Genomic DNA, 24,720 nt, shown 5'->3' with positions numbered 1-24,720 from the left:
TCACATTAATGACGATCATGCATGTGTGGGATGAGCAGCAGCGCTGCTTGCCAACACCAAACTACAGATCTTAGACTAGTTTTTCTCGTCATTGCTTTTGTTTATTTTTAAGCAATTATGCATACTTTTATTAGATTTGTAAAAACACTTTGGCTTTAGTCAAGTAGAATGCTTTTAAAATATTACAGAAATAGTTGAGACAACATAAGACTTGTGATCTTATTCTTGACAAAGATCAAGTATATGGAAAAGAAAACAGCAACAAATATAACATTACTACTTAGTAGGGCGGCTCAACATATTGTACTTTCATCATTATTACAATATCAATATGTGCAATATCATAAAAGACTGACTGAGTCGTCATAAATTCTGTTTCCATGAACTGTGCATTCACGCGCCGCAAATTCAAAATGAATGCATTTTTAAGAACGACGGAAAAATGCAATTGATCATGACTGATTGACAAAAAATGTGCGATTAACTGAAGTTTTACCTCCAGACAGAGAAAGAGCTGAGACACGGGAGAACAAATGTGTTTGGATTCATCCTAAATCATAATATTGTGCAACACAACAGCACATCATCATGTTATTGTGCAGCACATCACCAAGTTTTAAACTGAATTAGATCCTTTACCATTTCGTCAGTTTTCTGACTCCTAGTAAGTCGTTTAATAGATTCAGAGCGGAGATGCCGCAGAATTTAAAACAACATTCTGGCCTGTTTATTTGCTTTCTTCTGGTGTTGCTGTTCAGGATTTACTCTTGTGCAAACACAGAACTCCCATCAAAAGCTCACTCCTAACAGTTTAGCGGGATGACGGACGCAGAGATGGCCTGTCAGGGAAGAACCGGACCATTAAAAACATCACACAGCTCGTGTGGAAACTTCAAGTCAGACAAGTTTATTGATGTGAACCGAAGCTTGAGGTGAGCAGCACCTGCTGCACGAGACCAAAAACACCAGCTTGAAAAAGCCTGTCAGTTTTTATGTACGTGCAGTTTCAGTAACTCACAGTTGTGTATTTTACCTCTACAGTACATCGCAGTGTAACATGAAACCCACAGATTTGAACACCGGTCTGCACGCCGGCATCCTCATCTACCCGAATAGCTTCTCAAAGCAGGTGTGCTCCTCCTCCTCCTCCTCCTCCTCTTCCTCACTAAGACACACAAGTGCTACATAACTGCTTGCCACCATAAAAGCACATTGAATGTAAATGCCCCTCCTGTTTGTTCAGTCATGAAATGAAGACATTAGCTTTCAGACCCCCCCCCCTCCCCAACCCCCAACAAACATTTTAGCTGTGATTTTACAAAAAAATATACACAATAGCTATGATACAATTAAATATCTGAAGAGGAGGTATTAAAAATACACTTTTTTTTTTTTTTTGTCCAAAATCAAATTTTCAAAATAAATACCACTTTCTCAAAATTGACCTTGTGATTATATTAACTCTTCCATGAGGCTTAAGGACTTTGGCAGTAAGCAGTGCGCACATGGTTTGACCTGAAAACTGAAAACTTGCATTTCAGTTTTGTTTTTCTTTATTTTCATTTTTTTTTTTTAAATGATAAAATCACAGATGGAGGATCCCAACATGAAGCGCTGCAGAAACTCCAGAGTGTGAAACAGAAGATCCATTGGGTCAATTCTTGTTTCTACTAAAAAAAAACTAAAAAAAAACTGAGTGTAGAGGTTTCTGTATCCTGCAGGAGAACTTGTGCTTAAGTCGAGAGGATTGAGCACGACAGCTCTGAAGCTTTGAAACGTGGCCTGAAAGCTGCAGCTGGATCCAAATCAGAGAACTGAACCTCGACCGCTGCAGCCGTTAGCTTAAGATACACAAATAAAAGCATTAACAAAATAATCAAATATCTCTGTGGTAACAAAGAAACCAAAAGACAAGAACACAGATTATTATTTCACAAGCTCCATTCTCTGCAGCTTTCAGCCTAATGTAGCTCACTGATGCTGCGTCTCCGTTGCTTCCTGCATGGTTAAAACGCCATGCCTCGTTTAAAGGTTTCTGCCCCCTGGCGGCCAAAATCAAGTAATGCAGCTGTGAAAAGGCTCTTCTACAGCTTTGAAGTGTCAGTAACAGTTGAGTCTTTGAACGCGTCACGTTGGATGGATTGAACCGGTGGATTGTCAGGGAGGCTCAGCGGTAAGGCAATGAAAAGCAGGTATGGCGTCGTCTTACGATCCTGCAGCATCGAGAAGATTGAAAGAATCAGCTGTGTGGAATTATTACACAGGCACAAAAAGATGGGAGGAGAGGGGGAGGTCAGCTTCAGCTTGATACAGCACCTCACTGCTGATTAAGCTTGTAAAATCAAAGATATAACTACAGTAGTTTCTGAGTGATGAACTGTAACCTGCCGACACAGGATCTCCACCTCTACGGCTCTGCGGCGTGAGTGGATCCCCCCTCCAGCGGGCTCTCGGCATGTGGGACGCTCTCCGGACTGTCCATCCACAAATCCAGCGACTCTTGGGTGTCGAAGAACTCATCGGGCCCTTCGGGAGACTGGGGCGTCTGGGAGCTGGAGCCCGCCTCGCTGCTGCTCTCTCTGAGCTCCAGAAGCACCGGCAAGGAGCCCGGGAGGCAGTAACCCTCCAGCCGGCCCAGAGAGAGCTCGGCCAACGCCGAGCACGGAAGCCTCAGGCACGGGTCACAAACGGCACTGGAAGGATCTCCAGGGACGGGAGCCGGCGCCGCCGCCGGCGCCTCCTCCTCCTCCTGCCCCAGGAGCCCGAGGTCAGGGAGGTCAGGGAGGTCAGGGAGGTCAGATTGGTGATCGAACCCAGTGTCCTCCTCCGGGGAGTTATTTGGAGTCAGCGGGACCTCGGAGGGGTTGGATGCAGCTGCACCGGTTGAGTCGGGGCCTTGTGGCCCCGCAGCGGGAGCCGGCTGGGTGGAAATGTTTTGAGAGGAGTGAGCTTCCTCGCTGCTCTGTGGGGTGAGAGATATTTTGTCGCTGAAGCTGAACCGGGGGGAGGTGTCGGCTGTGGTGGGGGACGATGGTCCGGCGCTGGACACGGTACTGGAAGGACCGCTGCTGTCTGCAGGTACACAAAACAAACACACATGGCTTCTTAGTGAACTGTAAATTCAGTCGGGTCAAGTGGTGACACGAAGGTTGACAAGTGTTAAGTCTTAAACACAGTTTGGCTCCAGATGGCAACGTTCTCAACTCAGAATCAGGTCAGTGAGCTCTTAGCGGGTGAAAATCCCGCCACATAAACGCGATGTATTGTGTTGCACTCAGCCCAACACAGAGCTTTGCTGTTTCACGAAATACACACCAATCAGCCGTAACATTGAGCCCACTGACCGGCAAAGTAAATAACACGTCTTAATAACGAATACTGTGACGTCAGTGGATATTCTCGGCAGGTTGTCAACATTTTCTCCTTAAAGTTGAGAAGCAGAAAGGAGAGCAAGTGTAAAGACGTGTAAAATGCAGCTCTTGTGGAGAGTCCCTGGTCTGCTGTGGTCAGTATCTATCAAAAAATGGTGAAGAAATATAAACTGGTGAACACTGACGCATGTTTCTGCAGGTGGTTATAATGTTGTGACTGATCGGTGCAAGTCATCATGCATCTCATTAAATCTCTTCATGTGATGTTAAAATGTCTGCGAGCATAAAGAGAACTGGACTACAGTTAAAAACTCACATCACGATGGTGAAATCTTCCTAAAACACTCCGTTTAGACACACACATATGATGATATCAAAGAAATGAGACAATTTGGAAATAAGGCTGATTGATATTAGGTGAACATGTGATGATGTTGAATACTGCGATAAAGATAGGATGTGAATGTTTTTGTGCTCTGACATGTTTTTCTAAACAACAGCACTACAGCTTTGTCTTTTCCCTTAATTTAAGAGACAGACTTAATTTTTTGAGTCTGTTTCACACTAGAGTCGTATTAAAAAAAGAATATTGTGTAAACTCAGATTGGTTCACTGGGTTCAGCAGAAACATGAGTGTTAAATAAAGATAACACGCCGCAACAACAGCAACTAAACTTGGATCTTCATTTGAAAACGGTCAGAATAGACGACGTGCATCTATAAATATCCCCAGACTTCTGGGACTGAGACAGCTGAAGAGCCTAGAAATGTCACTTCTCGCAGGGTGATACTCACACCAAGGGGGTCTGTCAGAGCGAGATCTGAGAGAGATGGAGGACGAGAGGCCTCTCTGAGGGATGTACGAGTCCGCCGGGTGGTTGTGTGAGGCAAACATGGCGGACAGAGCTGCAGGGAGGAAGACAGAGCAGGTTCACGGGTGTGTGAAGGGTTAGGGTTAGATGTTTACGAGTGGCTTTACGGTGCCTACCTCTGGTGGTCCTGGTGTGTGGATCCCCGGCACTCTCGCACACGCTGGTGAGGAACTCGTTGACCTGCTTCAGGGACAGCGAGTTGTGCAGCGTCTCCAGGGGGTAGATGGAGGGCACCATGGAGCAGCCTTCGAAGCCTGCGACAGAGGAGAGACACGACGCCCGCAGGCACATCAGACCCTCAGTTAACCCGGGGAGTCAATCAGAGGAAGCAGGCAGAACCGTTGCGGCTGACGGCCGGCACCACCACTACCCCGACGTCACCCTCGCACCAACCAACACCTCCACACGGTGCTTTAAAAGAAATAAAAACCTTCCTGCGTCACCTCATCGCCTGCTGTGAACTCCTGCCAGCCTTGATGGGTCATTTCCATACGGGCAAGTAGCAAAACACCATGCCAAGACAACATGACACCATATCAAACAGAAACCAGGAAACGAAAAAAAGAAGCGCATCAACCTTTATTTTTTTAAACAGCATTTCCCGTCTGTTGTAACACACACATGCTGCAGCTCTCACAGCAGCACGCAGCGATCGAAGCCATCCAGCGCAGCTCAACTTCTGTTAGTTCAAAACCAAGTGGCGTTTCACCACAGCCGTTCACAAAAGCATCAAACCGCAGCCTGCCTCCATCCTCCAAAAACACCTCTGGGGGGGGGGGGGGGGGGGGGGGGGGGGGTTCACTGAGTTCACCTCCGTCGAGTGTACTCAACATGTACAGCGAATAAACAAGCAGTAATCACATGCTGGTTAAGGTCAGGTAGGAAGGCCACTTGTATTCAACCTCAACTTGAAACTTAGCAGCCGTTGACACCAGTGTAATGAGGTTTCATTAGTTTTAATCTCTCTGATTCCAGCAGTCACACTGTATCTGTCTATAAAGTCTAAATACGAAGAAATGAAACAGTTATGGCCCCGAATGAGCCCAAATATTATCTTGAAATCCTCATGGTCGAGGGCGGATATGGACTGGAATTTCTCATCATACTTTTACATTTATATCTTTCTGCAAATTAGTGTGAAAACTTGTATGTGCGTGTGTTCTACAGAGTCAAATGTCTGTGCTCAAACAACAAAAACGGGAAATAAAAGGGTTAATCTTGATCTGGTGGTGCAGCAACATGTGAACATTAATTTGTGTGCTACAGTGTGCCACAACATCAGAGACATATGCAGAGAATTCAGAATAAGCAGAGAATAAGCCCTAAACCATAACAAAGAATTTGTCAATTTTGGTAAAGGGAGATCTCTGGTTATGGTTTATGTATTATGATTTTCTTTTTATATGATCAGTAATTAATCCAAGCCAGATAGAGTTTTACTTTTTAACAACAGTAAATATCATTTTTTCTTTCATGCTTCTTCACAGAAGGCATTTATCAAGAAGTAATATCTGACTTGACGTTTCCCTCGTGGTCTACATATTGTACATATTCTGTGAGCTACAGTTAGCGCCACACTGCGTGTTACAATAAAGAGTCACTGTACATCTTTGGAAGGCTCAATCTTAATGGGACACGTTAAACAAAAAAACAAAAAAACCTTGGATAAATTTCCGTCCTGACAGGAAATAGGCACTAACATTTCAGAAACAAGGCATGAAGTTGAATTAGTAGTTGGTTTGTATTCGGAGCCGAGTCGGATAGGTTTGCCAACATGACTTCCTGACTTCTTCTCTGGAACAAATGTCTGTGGACAAATTCAACACAGTCAAAAAAAAGAAAGAAAAAGGAACGACTACTGGTTTTCTATATTGTAGATGCAACAAATGTTATATTTTTGTTGTTTGATACAAATGTCTGACAATATGTGAAAAAATATTCCCTTCTGGATGAGTCGTATTATGAAATTCTTGCCAGTATACAACCCTTAGATTTTTAGGATCTCAAACTGTAAACATTTTCAAAAATGTTTACAGTTTTCATTAAAATGCTTCTTGGATGAGAGAACTTTTTTGCTTTGCACTTGATGAGGTGAAGCTAAGTTTTGGCCAAAATTGCATTTTATAAGTGGAGAACAAATGAACAGGAAGAAACATGGCATTGAGGGATCAATGAAGTTTATTTAGGTATTTATATATTGTATTTAAACGAGACACAACCAAGTTAAATTCTGTTTAACAAAGCCTAAAGAAAACAGTGTGCCGATTAAACATTAGTCCTGCTGGTTTTCTGATTGTATCTAAGAGTAAATACACATATTTAAGTGGTGTTTGTGCTTGGTATTCAGGAAACACTGATTGGTATTTCAAAATGAACAGATGAATATGACATGTTCGTGTAATTGTTCCCACATTGTTTGATTAAAACTTTAAAAAAATGAAGGTGATTCTTCACAAAAAAAACGCTCCACGAATTACAAGGCTGAGTGTTTAGCACGTGGAGAAAATAAGGGGAGAGAAAACTGCTGACATCACAGTTTATGGGGAAGGTCAGTACGTCTCACAAAGCCTCAAACTACCAAACAGCTCACACTTCACCACTCCAGCTTGCAATCTGCATAACCACAGAAACAGGCAAGCATGCAGAGAAACAGCAAGTGAACAAGCATGAGAGTCAACCACAGAACAAGCACAGTCCCAACTAAACCGTGAGCAGTGGGGTCAACAGGGAGAGTGAGGCTGGGGTTATGGAGGGCGGGGCAGGGGGCTGACCGTGGAGGTACTCTAGGGGGTCCTGGCCGGAGATGAGCCAGTTTCGGAAGAGGCGGAGGTGGTAGGAGCATTGGTGGAGGTGGTGGGCCAGCGCCCCGTCCAGAGAGAGGTGGCGGCCCAGACTGAGGTCGGTGGAGAAACGCCTCAACAACTGGGCCACATGGTGCTCCTCCAGGGGCTCTGAGGAAGAAGAGGGAGAGCGAGGAAGGACAGAACAGTGGGCGAGGAGTGTGGAGGGTGAGGAGGAAGCAGAGAGGGAGCCGTACAAATGCAACAATAGGCTTTATGCCAAGAAGAGGAGCAGAGAGGAGGACTGATAGAGATGAGGAAGATAACAGGGGCAAGGAGACAGAGAGGAGGGGTTACAGAGTGAGGGGGAAGAGGAGGAGGAGGGAGAGGTGCAATGTGCACAGGAAGGAGGTGCTCCAGACGAAAGCAGCAGCCAGCAGCTTCTCCTGGCTGTTGAACAGCCAGCAGTCACGGGAGGGGGGGACAAGCAACAATTCATCAAACCATCCAGGAAAGCTCAGAGCAAGACACTGACTTAAAAAAAAGACAAATTACTCCTCTGCAGCTACTCTACATTAGTCTCAGAATCTGGAAACACACAGTCATCTCATTATTGAGGAGAAACATACAAAGGAGCAAGTGCCACACACATCGTGTCGAGTACAGTACAAATGATGTAACCAAAAAGAACAATCACTTCTCCAAAAGAAACACTGCAGAAGCATTCGAGAGGTGCAGATTAATGTCTAACCGCCCAGATCAACCAACAACCTCACTCTAGTTGTCATATGCTGCAGCTGGATGCAAGGACAACACAAAAAGGCAACACTGTAGGAGGGAACGGGTGGTCGTACCTGTCGCAGTGCACCAGAGAGATGGAGCCACTGCTATCATGGAGGTGTCATCTTTTGTCCCTGTGGTGAATGATATGAGTAAATAACAGCAAAACAGGCTAGAACTGTGTATGTAAGTGATTTGCAGTGTATTCTCTTAAAGCAGTGGGGTTCAATCCTGCCTTGGAGGCCCTTCAGAAAGCCCGGAAACAGTCCATTCATTGATATCAGGTGTGCTGCAGTGAAGATACATCTAAAACGAGTAGAACTGTGGTGGTCTAGCACCAGGAGTGCACTATATTGTCTTTAAAGATTTTCAAGTATCAGGACATTCTCGATTATTCTTCGCAACTTAACATACAACAATATTATTGAATTATCGATTCATAACAATGTCTGTTTTTGGCAGATTGAGACGCTATTATTGTTCTGTTTTCAATAATTGCTGATGAAGCTCCAGATATAAGCAATTCTTCTGTCTCCACCTAATTACAGACAAATACAAGCTTTTGTTGTGACACAATTAGAACGGGCATCGACTCTAAACATGACAGATGTTGGACAGATGCAACCTTTGGACGTGGTGTTTTTCAATATGTAGATCGTGTGAGCTGCAAAGTGGAGCAGCAGTTCCCACTCTTGCCCGACGGTGAAACGATCAAACTTCTATTCTGGTCCTTTTCTTTAGGGAGTTAGCACGTTCCTTCTGGGTTCTCTATAGGAACTCTGTCCTACAACCCAAACATGTCTGCATAGATTCTGTTATAATTCCTCTAAATCAGCTCTAAGTACAGCATGTGGAAATGTTTGCTTCTGTGTGTTCCTGTGATGAACTGGCAACGTGTCCAGAGGGTAACAGACTTTTTGCGACCCTAAACTGGATAAAGAGGAGTCTGGTTTACCGAATGAAATAATGAGTGGATGCACAGCCAATTCACATCTTCATTTGGTTCGGTTGACGTTCACAATCAGTTTTGAGACCGGACCAAACCGTTTCGCAATTACAACAGTGTTTGGGGCGCTGTCGCCTGACACAAACACTGACCAGAGAGGAAGTAAAGAAGAAACACGGCACATTGGTTCGGACCGAAACCGGAAGTCCCGCCGCTTTAGCCCGTGGTGGCTCGGCTAGTTAGCCCATGGCCAATGGCTAACCACAAACAACCGCGATATATAGTCTTCAGACCAGATATCAATAAGCACCTTTTTCACTACTTCTTCCTCACTACTCCACGTCTGCCCGCGAGATATTTTCCAACTGTTTCTTTGTGCGTCTGCTTCTTCTGATTCGTGGGGTTAGCGGTTTGTTTACTACCCAGAATGCATTGCGCCCGTCACGTCCTCCCCCGTCCTTTCACCCCACCCGCTAAAATGTTTGTTTGTAAAGGAACCACTTCCTTGCTACACCACACCTGTGCACGAGTCATTTTCCAGGAGAAAACAAATGTTACAGGACTCCTGCTTTTTCCCCCCGCGTCTTTTTCAGATTTGCGCACCCAAAATGCATTGCGCTCCACGTCACTCCCCTCAACCCTCACCTCACCCGCTAGAAAGTTCGTTTGAAAGAGGACCGAGACCGGTGTTTTGAAGGGGACCAGATTCCACTTGAAAAATCTGGACCAGAGTTCGGGGGGTGCATTCACATTTCCCCAAACGAAACAGACTTTCCCATAAAGTCCCTAAAGAGAACTCTGGTCCGCATCAAACAGGGGAATGTGAATGTGCCCTTCGTCAACAATTCCACTTTTAGGATCATTGACATTGGAATTTTATCAGTCTTTAATATCCCACAAAAATCTAAATTTGGGATTAAAATCTATCTATATATCTAATATCTATATATATATAGATAGATATTCTGATCCAATAACAGCCATTAGAATGTGATGCAAATGGCATCTATCACTATTGTGCTGCAAAGTTACTCTTTCAAAATGAGGTTGATTTTCTGAGATATTTAACACAAATTTTACTGCATCCACCAAAGTCACGATAAACTAAAAATGTTGGTCCTTCCAGTGCTTAATGTGCCCGAGCCAATATCATCAGAAGGGTTTTTGTTGTCCCACCATCAGCTTAAAAAAGGTGCATTTCAAAAGAGTTAGATTCTGCTCGGTTGACAAGATCCATCTCACTGGATACTGTTGAATTCATCATGGTTTGTCTGATGAGCTGCATCTATTCTTTTAAGATACACTCAACAAAATCTCACTTATCCTTCAAAGCTCAGCACAGACCAGATACATTTGCCATCAAAACATTGACGGAATGTCAACCGTCACATCGATGACACTACAAATACAACTTTCATGACCCAGACAAAACAATCCAGCTTTGACTGTGGATTCCGAATGTAGACAGACTGAGCAATGACTTTTAATCCATATAAACCCGCCTTTTTATCCAGATGAAGCAGACAGACAGCTCTGTAAATGCTTCACAGCAACACTGTACCAACTGTACCTCCTTTCTTTCACCACCTTGATTCAAAATATGGAAAAATAAGCCATCAAATAAATCCATGATGACTTGCTCCACTTGCGCACTGAAAACATGCGCTCATTAGAATAAACACAACACTGACTGATGTTTCTTTCACAACAGACACAGGAGATGAGATGTACAATGCTTTAACGCTTCTCCCCTTTACCAAGAAGAACCAGCCCAAGGTTCATTTAGCTGCACAGCCATCCATCCATCCATCCACCCATCCATTTTCGCCCGCTTATCCGTTTCCAGGTAACGGGGGTGGCAGTCTGAGCACTGTCACCCAGATCACATTGAACCGATTAAGAACCTTCCTGCAGGTGGTGAGCCCACGGGAATTAGCTGCACATTCATACTTTAATCTGATAGAATAAAAGTGACCCTGTGACAAAACGAATCACAGGTTCGGATTGCTCTTGAGAGTTACTAAGTTCATGCGAGTGGAAAAGAGGAGAAGGATTAAACATTGATTTGCTGCTGAATGTGTTTTACAATGAGCTCAACCCACATTCTTCGTAACGATGACAAACAACTGTACTATGTGCACACATGCACGCAAGCACGTACACATCCATCTACTGGGAAGAAAAAATAAGACTGAATAACTGGGTAATGGTGACCAAGTTCACGGACTGTATGCAGGATGTAGACAGGGTTCCCATCCCTGGCTCGTGTTGTGGCTCTTTTAGAGGTCATTTTAGATTTCGTATATAATGTAATGGTGGATCTGCTTTAGCTGGAATCTGGCATTTCTCATTAAATCCTGTGCAGCTCAAACTGAAGTTATCGTCAGGATACGCAAGCCTCTGCTGCTTCAACCCCGAACCTTTGTCTTGTGCAAGTCTCCAAACTTTGAACTGACTCTGAAGTCTAAAGGATTTTGATTGAAGTAAAATTCTTTCACCTACTCACAAAGGGCATCAGCCCCCCGTCACACCGACAATTTGAAAAGACAGAACCAAACAAAGCGAGTGACATGTTTAAAAAACAAAAAGAAGTGTTAGTGAAGCTGGGAAGTGGGAACTGGGAAGTTGTGAGTTTTGAAATCCCCACTTTCAAGATGGAATTGTTCATTTGTCATCCAAAGAGTTCACAATTCAGCCAAAATGAAATCTACAAATAAATAACAAGGTCTGAATCATGCATATGAGCCGAGACGCCAATTAAATTATGTTTGGACTGACCTAGTTTTATATTTCTGGAAAAGCTGCTGTTTTTGGCTTTTGTTTTTATTTGTAGCGAACAAATCAATTACATGAGGCTGATGAAGTCCAATACTACCTTTACTTCAATAAGTACTGTTTTTTATAAAAAATACTATTCCAAATGCAGCTGTAATATAAAACCTCCCCACTGAGAAGTTCAGATGCATTTTTTTCAAGATGCATTTTTCTTTCCCACTTGGGCGTGAGAACTTTGTAGCTCTTCACACGAAGCATTTAAGATCTCATTACATTGTTGAGTCCACTGGTGAAAGAGCTTTTGTGAACATTTAAAGCTTTGACCAGACCCATGGAAGTGTGAACACATCTGAAAAATAAATGAAAAATATATTTGGAAAAATATCATCTTTAGTTCTTTTTTTCCTTCAAACTGGCTCTTCCTCGACCTGGCGTTGTATTAATTTGTGTGGAAAAATTAATATCAATGACAAAGTTTGCCATTGATGCAGAAGGGCATTTAGTTACGGGATTTTAGGGCAAAGGGCAGATTGACGAGCAGGGTGAACGTTATAATGCTGTTTATCTTAGTCAGGAGACATCAGCATAATTTCGAGCGGCGTTTCTCAACTGGTGGGTCGCGGACAAAAAAATGTTTGTGAATTAAAATCCTGAGCATCCTGAGGAGTGTGACTAAACGGAGTGTCGTCTATTCACACTCCCTAACAGTAGTTGGCGATAATGCCTTGTAATGTGGGTTGACACGCGCCACTTCACACCATAGAACACATTTGTTTAGATACACTCATTGAGCATGGCGACACGCAGGAACGACGCGGACAATATGAGTTTCTCATCTTTGTGGGTGTTTCTTCTCAGTTCTGGTTCAGCTGAAGACGAAACAGAAACAGACTGGACATTGAGGATTAGCTTAGAGTTGCTTTGTTGACAACTCCAGACTTTCAGACTCTTGTCAGGAGCAAAAAAAACAAAAAAACAAAAAAAATCAAGCCCAGTTCTGCAGTTAATTCCTCCAAATTCAGGTTGATGGGGTCAGTGTTACATCAACCATTTAGGTGAGAACTGCTTAATTTATCTACAGAAAGGAAAGATTGATTTTGTGTACTTGAATCCTTTTTTGAATCCATTTGTGAATAAATACGGTTACTGATGAAAGTACTTTTTTCCCCATAGTACAATTTTGGTTTTGATAGATTCAGTGAGTGATGATTCTCAGCTACATTTATAGAATTGGACCTTTATGGAAAATACTTCTCAGTAGTTGCAGTTTTAATTTGATGTATTTTGCATGAAAACAGAGTCTGTTGAAAATGGCTGTAACTGAAATGTTCCGATTGTTATGTCACCCTTATGTTTAATACTTAAATAAGTTACTTGATAGTTTTAAAAAGAACATTGTTATTTCTTCATTGATAGGGGACTCAGCTAAAGCTACATATTCTATTTGAAATTACTTCTCAGTAGTTTGACTGTTATTTTATCTGTGTGCATGAAAGCATTGTTGAGTTTGTTTAAAAGGGGTTTGTTTTAATTAAAGTGCAGCTAATTGAGCATAAAATGGAATATTTATCTTTCTTGCATTGCCACTTGCTAGACTTGTTGGTTTATCAAGAAACTTTTTTGCATTGGTAAACTGTGTTTTTCTATTCTACGATCTCCTCAGGTTCAAACTGCACCGTCTTGTCAGTCAATACATTTAAAGAGATGAAATCTTTCATAGATTTTTGATCAGAACTTTAACATTAACATTTAACCTTAACATTAAGGGGTTTGTAAGTCAGACCAGTTGAGAATCACTGATTTAGAGGTTAATTCAATGACTGAAAAACTGCATATGAAAAGGTTATTTAATTTAGTGGCACTGCCAGAGAACATGGATGATTGATCACCTGAATAACAAGTGAGTACACCGGCCTCACGGGCATCTGTCGCCAAGTGCTCATCTTTAGAAGAATATACGATTTTAACATATCTTTCAAATTCAAACATGTTTGTCAATGATGTTTGGGACTTATATAAAAAAAGAACAAATTGTTTATGTGCATTAGTTCCTAGATTTAATTGCGAAATTTAAAAGTACATAGTTCAAATGTTTCCGGTGGTATTCAGGAACGACGCAAAACTGATCAAATGCAGTTACAGTTAAAATTTTGCTCTTGAAAAAGTAGAAGTAAAAGTTGGATTCAAGATCGTCCAAGAAGGATCGCAGTCTTAGAATCAGAATAAGAAGGGGTTTCACTAAAACTCCACAATAGCAGGATTCCAGAGGTTCGGTGAAAAGTAAACATTTTAGGCAGGTGTGCAGACACTGCCCCTCATCTACAATGTGGTCGTGTTAGAGAGGCGTCCGACTGGCCACAATTTTAATCTGTAGCAGGGCAAATAATCCCCAACATAAAGCCAACGTCTGAAAGAACAAGGAGCGTCGCTCCCACAGAGCTCTGAGCTCAACATCATGGAGACTTTCGGGGTCCACATGAAGAAACACAAAGATGTGTGCCAACAGGCATCCACAGAAGATCGGTGGTTTGCTCTCAAACTAGATCAAAAGAACCTCCCTACAGAGCTCCTTTGAAAGCGATAGGTGATTGAACAATGTCATCCAATTCCAAATCCAATAATTTCAATTCTATTTTGCTGCCTCCTGCTCAGGGTAAACTGCCATCAGCTCTAGTTTCCTGTGACATGTTGGATTATGTAGACATAGTAGATGGATCGAGGGATTCATAATGAATAACTCCAAAAGATGTTCACTCACAAAGGGAAAATGCCCTCAGTGTAGAACAGCCTTTATTTTAAAAAGGGGGTTAGGTTATTCTATTTAATGCCTCCTATTCATCAGCTTTTATCTGAGAACTGAACGAAAAACATCACAGGAGATGATTCCTAATCATTTCAGGAAATCTGTCGATATCCACTGGTGTCTATTTTTCCAAACAAGTTTTTAAATATGCTTTTAAAGAATGCAGATTGACGATGGCTGTCGTTGTGCTAGCCTGCAATGAGTTTTTTGGCAGAAATTCAAGAACTCAGTGGGAACCCTGGTTAAAGAGAGGATGTCAGGTAGTGTTAGAAAAGTAAAGAGTCCGATGCGTATGGATCAATAAAAAAAAACAAAAAAAACTAAACAAACCAATTAGGGGAAAAAAAAAAATAAAATTAACGGAAATCTGGAATGCTGGAGGGCCATGTAGGAAAAAAAAAAAACCAAGGTCGAAAAACAAAAGTTTGAAGACATGCAAGACAAAGGGAGGTGAAGTGGAAAAATACTTGAAAGAAGCAGACGTACCATTAGTCGGATGCTTTGCAAACGACACAGAAAATCGTTTTACTGCCGGCATAGACAACAACTCTGAGGAAATAAAAAAAAAAAAAAGTTCACTAGTGTTACTACGAGCCACATTGAGTTGTGTACCATGTTTTATCATTCTCCTGCTCTTCACTAGTGTGCACGCGACATAGAGACGATCAAGCAGCACCTAACTGTAGACGAGGATTGAGAATCAAAGGTGTTCTTCTAGTTTAACGAAAGCCTTTCCTAAAGCGGATACTAGGGATTTGAGGATGTTTGAAGATGTCTGTTGGCCAACACATCTTCAGATCAAGTGAGATGAATGATTCAAACTGAAGAGGTGTACAGTGCACACACACACACACAAAAAAAAAGATAAAAGAAAAAACTAACAAACCAAAAAAAGAAAAAGCCTTGTAAATCAAGCCCAATGCTCCGTTTTCATTTTCAGTCTGTAACCATGAGATTTACTGCTGTCCCGGTAAACTGACACTTCTGTATAGAGAAATCATTAAGAGTGAACCTGACCGAGATCAAGATGCTTCCGCATGGGGGGGAGGGGGGACAAAATGACACCAACACTGCAGTCACAGAGAAGCATGCACTGATGCATCACGGTACGGCAGCATTAAAAAACCGTGCATTGAATCATGAAAATGAGGTGGAACAAGATGGATGACAAAGACCGACAGTGAACCTGAACATGTGAAACAACAGACGGAGGCTGTATGATGCCACACTGACACCTACTGGATGACATGAGTAAAGACACCGTCATAACCAAACATGGTGGCCATGTTTTGAGGTATGACTAAGCACCTCATTTAAACACCTTAGAAACAGCCCTGACTTTCAAACCCTATCTGAAAATTATTGAAAAAAAATTTGGAGTAGTAAACTACTAATAGGTCAAATCTATTTCTCAAACTTCCTGGACTTTGAACATATTTGTGTTCCAAATATATGGACGCTGATCTGAAGAGTACAGAGGTGGGGTTTACACATAACTATAACAGGAGGAAGGTGCATGGATCATGCAAAGAAAACATGAGAAGAGCATGATTTATTATAAAAAAAAAATTTCTAAAGGGAAACCATGAATGAATGTTTACAGATGAAGTCTTGAAAGCCCCTCTATACATGCAGGAGAGTGTGGAAAAACAAACTGAGCTTTCCCATCTGTGTCGGTGGGAACTACTCAATGCCACGTCAAATTATGATGGCACGTGTAAGAAATCTGTACGTCATAGTTAATTAAACAAAGCGGTAAATATGGAGAAAGGGAAAAGGACAACACTGTGGGTGTGTTCACACTTGGCACGTTTGGTCGAATATAAATTGGTGCTGCCGACCAAAAGCAAATGCTGGTGTGGCTGAAACCCCAGCACTTCCAAACTACCAAAGTGCAGTTTGGTTCAAGTTTAAAATCAGCAACGACAAAAGACTCATGAACCGAGCAAAACAAATGACATCAGAGGTGTCAGAGACACAATCTCTTCACAGGATAGGTTTTATACCTCCTATAAGCCCATCATGAGCTTCTGTCAGCTGGTGAAAACACCCAAGACATTCCCCTGCACGTTTAGGACCCGAGTTCACAACTATTCCAAGTTTATACTATAAGCCTTCCCCTCAAAAATCGGTAGCTGCCAAGTGGCTAAGCAGTTATAGGGTCTTGAAGGATTTGCCTTCCTTGGTTTTTTTTTCTTTTCTCTTCATGAGGCATTTACTGAACACAGCATGCACACGTCACCAATTAATTTGTGTTGTGGATAACTGCGTTTCTAAATGCATCTGAATTCCTCATTGTAAAACAGGAGCTTTCTCAAGTCAAACTTGTGGCATACAAGAGTCTACAGGGGTCCTCATGCGACTGCACACGACATTCAGGTTGTAGCTGAGCTCGACTACAGCTGCTCAGAAACCAGAGGAGCTGCTTCAGTGCAGCAAAAACTCTGCTGCGTAGTTATTTTTATGTCATATCTAATTAGTTGGCTTGAATGAAGCTCTTATGCTTCCACCTCTTGAAACACTAATATAGCAAGGGACTGCAGGACTTCTTTCACTTTGAAATATTTCCACACCACTGACATATTAGCATGTCACAAACGTGCCATAACTGCAACACAAATTTCTTTATTGCCGATGAATTAAAAGAGGCCAAAACCACCCTGATCTGATCAGGGCATAACTTAGCACTTCAGTGGACGCACAGAACGCTCTGTGTGACATATGGTCATAGCAGGACGTGGTTGAGCTAAACTGCAGCAGTGGAGCACGAGAATGTATCGCACCCGAACGAACCAATCACCTCTTTCCCTTTCTTTTGTGGTAACAAGCCGGGATCTGATGGTGATCTCACAACCGCGCACACAGAAACAAGAAGCCATGCCAGAAAACGCTGATCAAACATTGTTTCGAACAGAGTACACTTAGACGTGACCAATTTCAAAAGATATAAAAGGTCTTTTCTGGCACACGCCTTTAATTTGCTGCAGATTAGATCTGACATGAAGGTCCAACATGAATAATCTATAAATACTTTTCTCTCCTCAAGATTTAGCCCGTTTCTCGATATTGTCGGATTCTGTAGGGTTCAGTTGTGTCTTTCAAATTGGCAGGCACCTCCATTTTGTTTTTACCCCCACTATCTTTACACAACTGTACCAATATTATATGTGAAAAAAATCTAAACATGTTTGGAGTCCTTGAAAAAGTGAGGTAAGCCATTGCAAATCTGTACTGCATCTTTAAATAAAAAAAGACACCCAGGTGCACAAACACTGGCCGCACAGAATCCTTACAGGGATTTCACACGTACCGTCTGTTGTTTTTTTCTGCGATAGTTCAGAGCAGGAAAACCGCACCACAAGTGTGAACACAGCCGAGGACTCCACAAATCAGAACACTATACTGGAACGGGATCTGAGGAACTTCACTACATGTGCACTAGTACAAAAATGGAAAAATAAAGACGACGACTTTGCATTGCTTCCCATTTTTAGTTTTTTTGGTTTTTGGGCCTGAGGCAGCATGTAGGCAAAAACATCTAAAGAAACACACCAATTTACATGAAAATGGTGTGGAGAAAGAAAAGATGGGAGGATTGGAGTAGATTTAGTAACTACAATGAAAATGGAGTTTAAAATAGACTATGTAAAATAGTAAAAGAAATTTAAAAAAAATACCAAGGATACATGTATGGGTATATGTACATGATATTGTGGGGGGAATAAATCTACTTGCTATGTAATAAAAAAAAAAAAAAAAAAAAATCACCTAACAGCTGCAGTTAATGTTTTACTTTGGTGAAGATGTGAAACACATATATTACAGAGTAAAACTATGCAGAGATGTGTGACACACTGATCTGCTGTTGTCCTGTGCAGGTTTGTGAAGGAGCGCGGTCTCAAACACGTACCGTCTTTGTAGGACAGACTGCCGCTGGAGAATTTTTTGCGGTGTGCGCGTGCGTAGTCCTGCAGGTTAGGGGCACTAGAGGACCCACCTAGGACTGTGGTGCTGAAGAGCCCGGCGCACTGAGAGCCTGCGAGGGGGGTGGGGTGGGGCTGGTGTTAATTATCACTACATTACATGCTGTTACTCAAACAACTGATCAAGAAGAGACAGAGAGAGAGAACAGACAAGAGAGAAAGAAAACAGACAAGCAGAAAGGCAGACACACACTTTCAGAAAAGATCATGCAACTGACCCATCTTTTTACTCCAGCTCTCATTGTGAATTAAGCTTTGGAGCTGAAATTGAATTATAAAAGTGAACCCTTATATCCCATCATTTCAGAATACCGGCACCACAAAGAAACCAAAAATCCCACTTTTGGAAGAATTAAGTAAAAAAAAAAAAAGGAAAAAAGAAATAAAGATTGCCCAATCAGGGCACCATGCTGGCAGAGTGGTTAGCACTGGCAACCGCACAAGACTTAAGTTTAACCTGGACTTTAACTGTTTTCATGAGGATGAGCTGAAATTCACATTAATTCACACTAAATCTGCCTGTAACAAACTGCAGAGCTGCTGTCATTGGATGCACTTTAAAGTCAATGCATCTGTTTATGGATTCTTCCACCAATGCTTCAAGATATAAAATGTCAAGCTGAATTTCCATTAACATTATTGGAGAGATAAGGTTTTCACATTCATCTGTCCACCTTGCTCAGACATATATGTTCCATTTAATAATGTATAAAAGCAACAATGTATAACACTGAATTTCAAACAAATTATTCATGCTTGCAATCTCTATATGTGCTGCAACCAGGAGCTGCAGTACTCTTGGGAGTTAAAGGTTAATTTAGAAAGAATTACTTGATTAAAGACATTTTGACTTTAGAATCAAGAAATCTTTATCCCTGTATATTTTTCTTAATGGCAGAGGTATACACAACTAAAGTATAAGAAATGCTAAATTATTACTTTGCACTACCATCTATTTATATATTGTAGAGTTTTTTTCTTTACGTGCTCTGTTATTTACTATTTCAATGTTTGCACTCTCTGTGGACAACATCGAAAGAATTTCACTGTGCAGTGAAACATGCTTCTGATGGAGAAATTATAATAAACTTGAAACTTAAGTAAACATTTGTCTTTCAGACACTTAAATCCTCAAGCAGCCATAGTGATTGTAAACTCTCAGTAAGCAAAAAAATCAGAGGATAAATTGAGAAAGAGATTGCAGTTATAGATTCAATTATAAGAGATGATGCAGAGGGACAGACTCCCGAGACCAGTTGTTGGATTGCATTTATCTGTAAAGGTACCTTTAGTGAATCAAGTCATCAGAGCGAAACACCAAAGTGTTAGGAGGGTAGAAGTTTACTTTAAATACTTCTGCCGCACAGTCGATACTTGTGGCTTTCGTAGAAGTTGGCGAAGACCTGAGGCTCAATGAGACCGAACAAAGATGTAGTGAAATGATATCTGGACTATTTTCTCTCAATCTGTAACGGACCTAAAAAAACAGCAACTGAACAGTGATACTTGTCATTACATGTCAGTTTGTCATCTTTTTTTTTTTAATGACTGCTTCAGCTCCACTGAAATTAACATGGCATGTTTTTAGTTGTATGCAGCTAATTTGTATTTGTTTTTAGTTGTTAGGATGGTCTGTGATTGGATCAGTGCAGCTGGTGGGGATCCGAATGTCACTTGAGGACAAAATATTTAACACAAACTTTAAGATTGACTTCACAAGAGAGGACTAGAAGGACTTTTTTGATTAAGATCCCCGCTTGGTTAAACAGCAAAAACAAGGGCCTTCATCCAGACAATAATATTAACAGTGATATACTGCACACTTTACAGACCAAAAAAAAAAAAAGAGAGAAAAGAATGATGGCGAACACTGAGTGGATGATCATTTCCGTCCCAGAAAATCTGATTGAACTTCTAAAGCATCCTCTGCTATAAAAAAAACTGAGGTCACAAAATTGGACAACTCTCATTTCCCTATCTTTTAATCAAATTCCAGTTTTCAAAGACAACATTCAAACGGACCATTTTTATTTCTTTGGAGACATTACGTACAAGCTCGCAGCTTGTATGCATTTCACAGCTCCGGAAGTTTTATCTGCCTTTATTGCCATTTACCCAGAGCAGAAAGGTAACCTAATGAAATCTGCACCCTGCCCCTCCTCCTACTCCCGAGCAATTTCTCAGGGTCATCTGTACACAGTTTCCATGGCGACACTGCACCACGACACCTACCTAATCCACTTTGTTTCATCTCGGGGGATTGACGTGAGCAGAACGAGAAGAGGCGGTAGCTGCCGACTTTGGAGGAGGATGTTTCCGACAGGACCTAGAGGAAAAACATTAGTATGGTATAATGAATCTTGTGTGTCTCTGGGTGAATTCAGCTATTGATGTGTCGCAAATAATTAAAAAAAAATTTATATATATATATATATATATATATATATATATATATTACTGGATTTTTTTTTACATACGATTTCTTCTCCATCTTATCGTGTAGGACCGTATTTCAAATAATCCTAATTGTGTATATTTTTGAGTGAATTTGAAGAAAAAGAACTGCTTCTAAAAGGTTTCCCAAGGAATCTTTGGATGACCCGTGAGTCTCACCTCCATGGATCCAGTCTTGTGATTGCGAATGAGTGGGGACTTCCTCTGAATGGTGATTGGTTCGGACAATGGCACGGCGCGGTCAGTTTCATCCCTTGAGAGGTCCTCCAGGCTGCCTGGGTCAGTCTGCTTTTGTCCGTTCTGAATGAGCAGAAAAACGATACGGGTTGCACAAGCTGTTTTCTGCAGAATGGCAGCAAAGAAGAGAAAATGTTCTGGTGGGATTCTACCTGCCGCGCCACCTCTGCCGAAGCTGGCCTGAAGCCGAAGCCAGTGGGTGCGTTCTCCTCTTCCTCCACGCCTTTGACACCAGGACTGAAGTGAAGCTCTACATGGAATCGTTCCTCAGAGGTGAGGTCCTTCATGAGGGTGGAGACAGAAATCTTCAAATACGTTCCTCTGATTCACTGTCATATATGACTTTAAACAGCATATTTTGTAAGATCCATGGATCAAATACACATAATAACTGCACCTCAAGAAAAACCATTGTTACACACCTCCTTGGCAAGAAATATATGTGCTTTATTACCATGGCCTATATTGGGCTTTACATGCGTAATATTTAAGGGTCCCCAACTGATCAAACAATTTTGGATCTTTAAACCTATTGATTCCAGCGCTCTACCGACTGGCCTTGGCGAAGATGTCAAATCAAACTATCTTGAATTAGTTAATGGTTTTTATTTCTGGCTTCTCGGATGAAGGCTGCTTTTGTGTCCCACAAGGATCCTTTTCATGTGGGGGCGCAGCCATGGTGAAGCATCAGCCATTGTAGTAAGCAGAGAGAGCTCCCTTCATTTTGTGAGTCGCTACATAATGAAAATGGCTTGGAGGAGCAGCAATTTTTAATTATTTTTTTAATGTTTAATAACCTCAAGATGATAAATCTTTAATAAAAATACATTTAATAAGGACTCCAACTCAGTAGTTGAGAACAGGGGAATCTCATTCACTCACACGAACAATCCACCACAATTTCAACTTGGCAATAATATCAACTATTTAAGAATAACTTATTTAATAACTTAATTATTTTTTTGATAATTTTTCAGAGAATACATTTGGACGAGATTCTCTAAACGTACCCAATTGACCAAATTGTAACCTCAAATTGTATACATAACTACTATATTACAGTCAATGGCACAAAGAGGCCAGATAGCTGATCATAAAGCAAAGTAACACATTAAATTACCTTGTTGTTGTCCTCATAAAGCATGATGACAATCTGAGTCATGTAGTTGAGCTCCGAGACAGCGCTGAGGTAATCCATGGCACGTTTCCACTGCTGGTCTTTCTCCTCCTGGTGCAAACAAACAAGCAGAGAAACGTGAGCGTCAGCTCAGATCTGCATACGAAAACATCACAGCTCTGCATAATTGATGTTTACTCACATCGAGCAAGCCTCCATAGCGGAAAATGCTGAGCAGAGAGTGGACATGACTTTCACTGGTGAAGTATAACCGTGTCCTGACGTGACGCCCAGGAGACATCACACCACGCGAGTATCTGCAAAGAAACCACTGATATCAGATCTCAAATAATCAATAGACTGTGCATCAGGTCTTTCTACCCTTGTATTAAACCTAAATTGACTTTCTAAAGACTGAGACTCACAGAGGGTGCAGTTTGTTGACAGACTCGTCTTCATGGGTTCTCTGCAGGTCAAGCTGGATCTTTCTGACCAGGGGGAGGCAGTAAGCGTACGCTATGTCCAGTTTCTCTGCTATATTTATGCCATATTCCTGAGATACACACACACACACACACACACACACACACACACACAAAAAAAACTATCTGAAAACTTTGTACAAAAGGTTGATATGCAGTTAGTTCTCGAAAACTAAAACCAGCTTGCAGATATCTAAAACTTCTCAAAAACCTATTACTTTGAGGGTCTTCCGTCCCCCTCCTCCCTTGGCTTACCTGTGGAATAACCACGTCAGCCAGAGCTCGAGACAGTCTGAACAGCTCCAGTGTGTCCTCCAGCCCGAGGGTGGCGTTATGGATCACGTCATACTTCACGCAGTCGTAGATGTCAGGGATTTTACTGATATCGTAGCGGCCGTTCTTCATGCGGAAGTCCCTCTCCAGTTTAGACCAGCGCTGCAGCATCAGCTCCAGGGTTTCACTGTGATACAGCTGCAAGTCTGCAGAGAGAGTCACAAGAGAGGAAGTAAAAATTTGTGAAAAAGACCAAATTGAATGCTTTTAATATCTTGTGTTGATAACTTTACAAAATGTTTATTAAAATTTCAATGTTTTATGAGCGCTGCTATTCATAAAACCAATAAGAGTCCAAATGAATCTGAAGTAAAAAGAATTTCATCTTTCACCTGCAGATTTGGGGTCTTCCATCCTCTTGCGGATCTGTGAGGTGAGACTCTGAATGAGGGCGTAGACTTGGTCGCACGTTTCCACCGGGTTCTGCACGATCCTCATTGTATTGACCAAAGACGCACTACAGGTTGGGGCCAGCTGCCACAAAGACAAAATAAAAAAACACTTTCTGTTAAAAAGAAATAAACGGTAACCTCAGGGGTGTCAATCATTTGGCCTTAGGTTACATTCGTTTACAGTAAACGAAAATTCAAGAATTTTATCTTTCTTTTTTTCCTGAATTTGAAATAAAGTAACAACACACGTCTCCATACTTTTTGTATATAAACATAAACACACAAAAAAAAAACGCACTTGGCTGTGAAGAGCTACAGCACATTCTTATGACATGCTTTAGCAGACCGTGCCTCACCGTCCTCTACAAGTTGAGAGGATGTGCCAGTCGGCAAAGTCTGTATTGTTACAACTTGTATCATGGCTGTCAAATAGGTGGCCCCTTGTAGCTGCAGAGACGGTGCACATGTTTGTTGACTTGCAGACGACGGTCTCCGTTACAGGCTTGTCTTAACTTGTGAAGCAGCAGTCAACACAGTGTGTTACTCACCCGGTCGTAATCTTCCTCAGTGAACTCCCTGTCCTTCTGCAGAATTTCGTGGAGCCGGGCCTTGACGCGGTGCTGACAGCTGCTCAGCGAGTCGCTGTCGCTGTCCAGCAGCCCGTTCATGTTGGCACTCTTCACCATCTGCACCAGGATGGGGGTCAGCTCGCCCTCCAGAGCCAGCAGGCCCTGTGAACACACCGCACGCAAACAAAAACAATGGGTGGTCTGTGATTTGTTTCTGATATTGTTTAAACAGTGGTACTTTACCATTTGTACGCAGAGAGGAAAACACCCGGCTCTAATTAATGATGAAAGTAATTTACACACCATGGAGATTAATGATAAACATGTGACAAAATATGACAGTAGATTTTCACAGCTGAAACCACTCAGTGTTTGCTCCTTGTATAAAGAAGTTATTCATCTCTGAAAGGTAAACATTCCAGCTACGAGCTTCTTTTCTTTCATCAAACAAATGCCAGTTCTGTTGATATAATTTGAGTGTATGCAGGTGGAGTTCTTTTCTTTTCTTTCCTCAACATTTCCACATTGTTTTGACCAGTTTCCGTTTCATTTAAACTCAAATAATTGTTTATGCCATACTCTGTTTGTGGTATTGAGTATCCTTGTGTATTTCCATCTATGAGCAACTTTTTATGAAAGTTTTTTATGATGCTCTGAAATGTTAGATCACGTATAAAATACATCATTATTTTCATTTCATTATTTTACTGAAAACAATGGCATTCCCAGTTATTTACTTTCCCTGCTGATAACCATAAAAAATAAAACATAAAAATGTTAAAAATGCTCATATTTTTAAGTTTTACAGTATTACTATTATAATAAT

The 24,720-nt window shown here is 41.6% G+C and overlaps 1 protein-coding gene across 8 annotated transcripts in view; it reads right to left on the bottom strand.

The window, feature by feature from the left end:
• Positions 1–892: 892 nt before the first annotated feature.
• The window catches only part of ppip5k1a (diphosphoinositol pentakisphosphate kinase 1a), a 34,871-nt gene continuing 11,043 nt past the window's right edge, over positions 893–24,720 (bottom strand). For 2 of the 8 annotated variants that reach the window (XM_080492243.1, XM_080492245.1), the window contains 13 exons: positions 23,874–24,056; positions 23,266–23,407; positions 22,856–23,079; positions 22,544–22,671; positions 22,321–22,435; positions 22,122–22,229; positions 21,154–21,282; positions 20,924–21,064; positions 20,543–20,636; positions 18,238–18,363; positions 4,360–4,497; positions 4,167–4,277; positions 893–3,072 (listed from right to left, as the gene is read on the bottom strand). In XM_080492243.1, coding sequence (XP_080348369.1) covers positions 2,408–3,072; positions 4,167–4,277; positions 4,360–4,497; positions 18,238–18,363; positions 20,543–20,636; positions 20,924–21,064; positions 21,154–21,282; positions 22,122–22,229; positions 22,321–22,435; positions 22,544–22,671; positions 22,856–23,079; positions 23,266–23,407; positions 23,874–24,056 — 2,304 coding nt within the window. In that variant the 3' untranslated portion in view covers positions 893–2,407. Of the gene's footprint in view, positions 3,073–4,166; positions 4,278–4,359; positions 4,498–7,014; positions 7,195–7,877; positions 7,938–14,813; positions 14,877–18,237; positions 18,364–20,542; positions 20,637–20,923; positions 21,065–21,153; positions 21,283–22,121; positions 22,230–22,320; positions 22,436–22,543; positions 22,672–22,855; positions 23,080–23,265; positions 23,408–23,873; positions 24,057–24,720 lie in introns of all 8 variants that reach the window. The other 6 variants (XM_080492246.1, XM_080492247.1, XM_080492241.1 and 3 more) reach the window with 5 other exon arrangements.

This window comes from Lipophrys pholis (genome assembly GCF_963383615.2).
Source record: "Lipophrys pholis genome assembly, chromosome: 2".
NCBI lineage: Eukaryota > Metazoa > Chordata > Actinopteri > Blenniiformes > Blenniidae > Lipophrys > Lipophrys pholis.
Note: the sequence above shows the minus strand (reverse complement) of the source record. Positions and strands in the feature narration are given on the sequence as shown.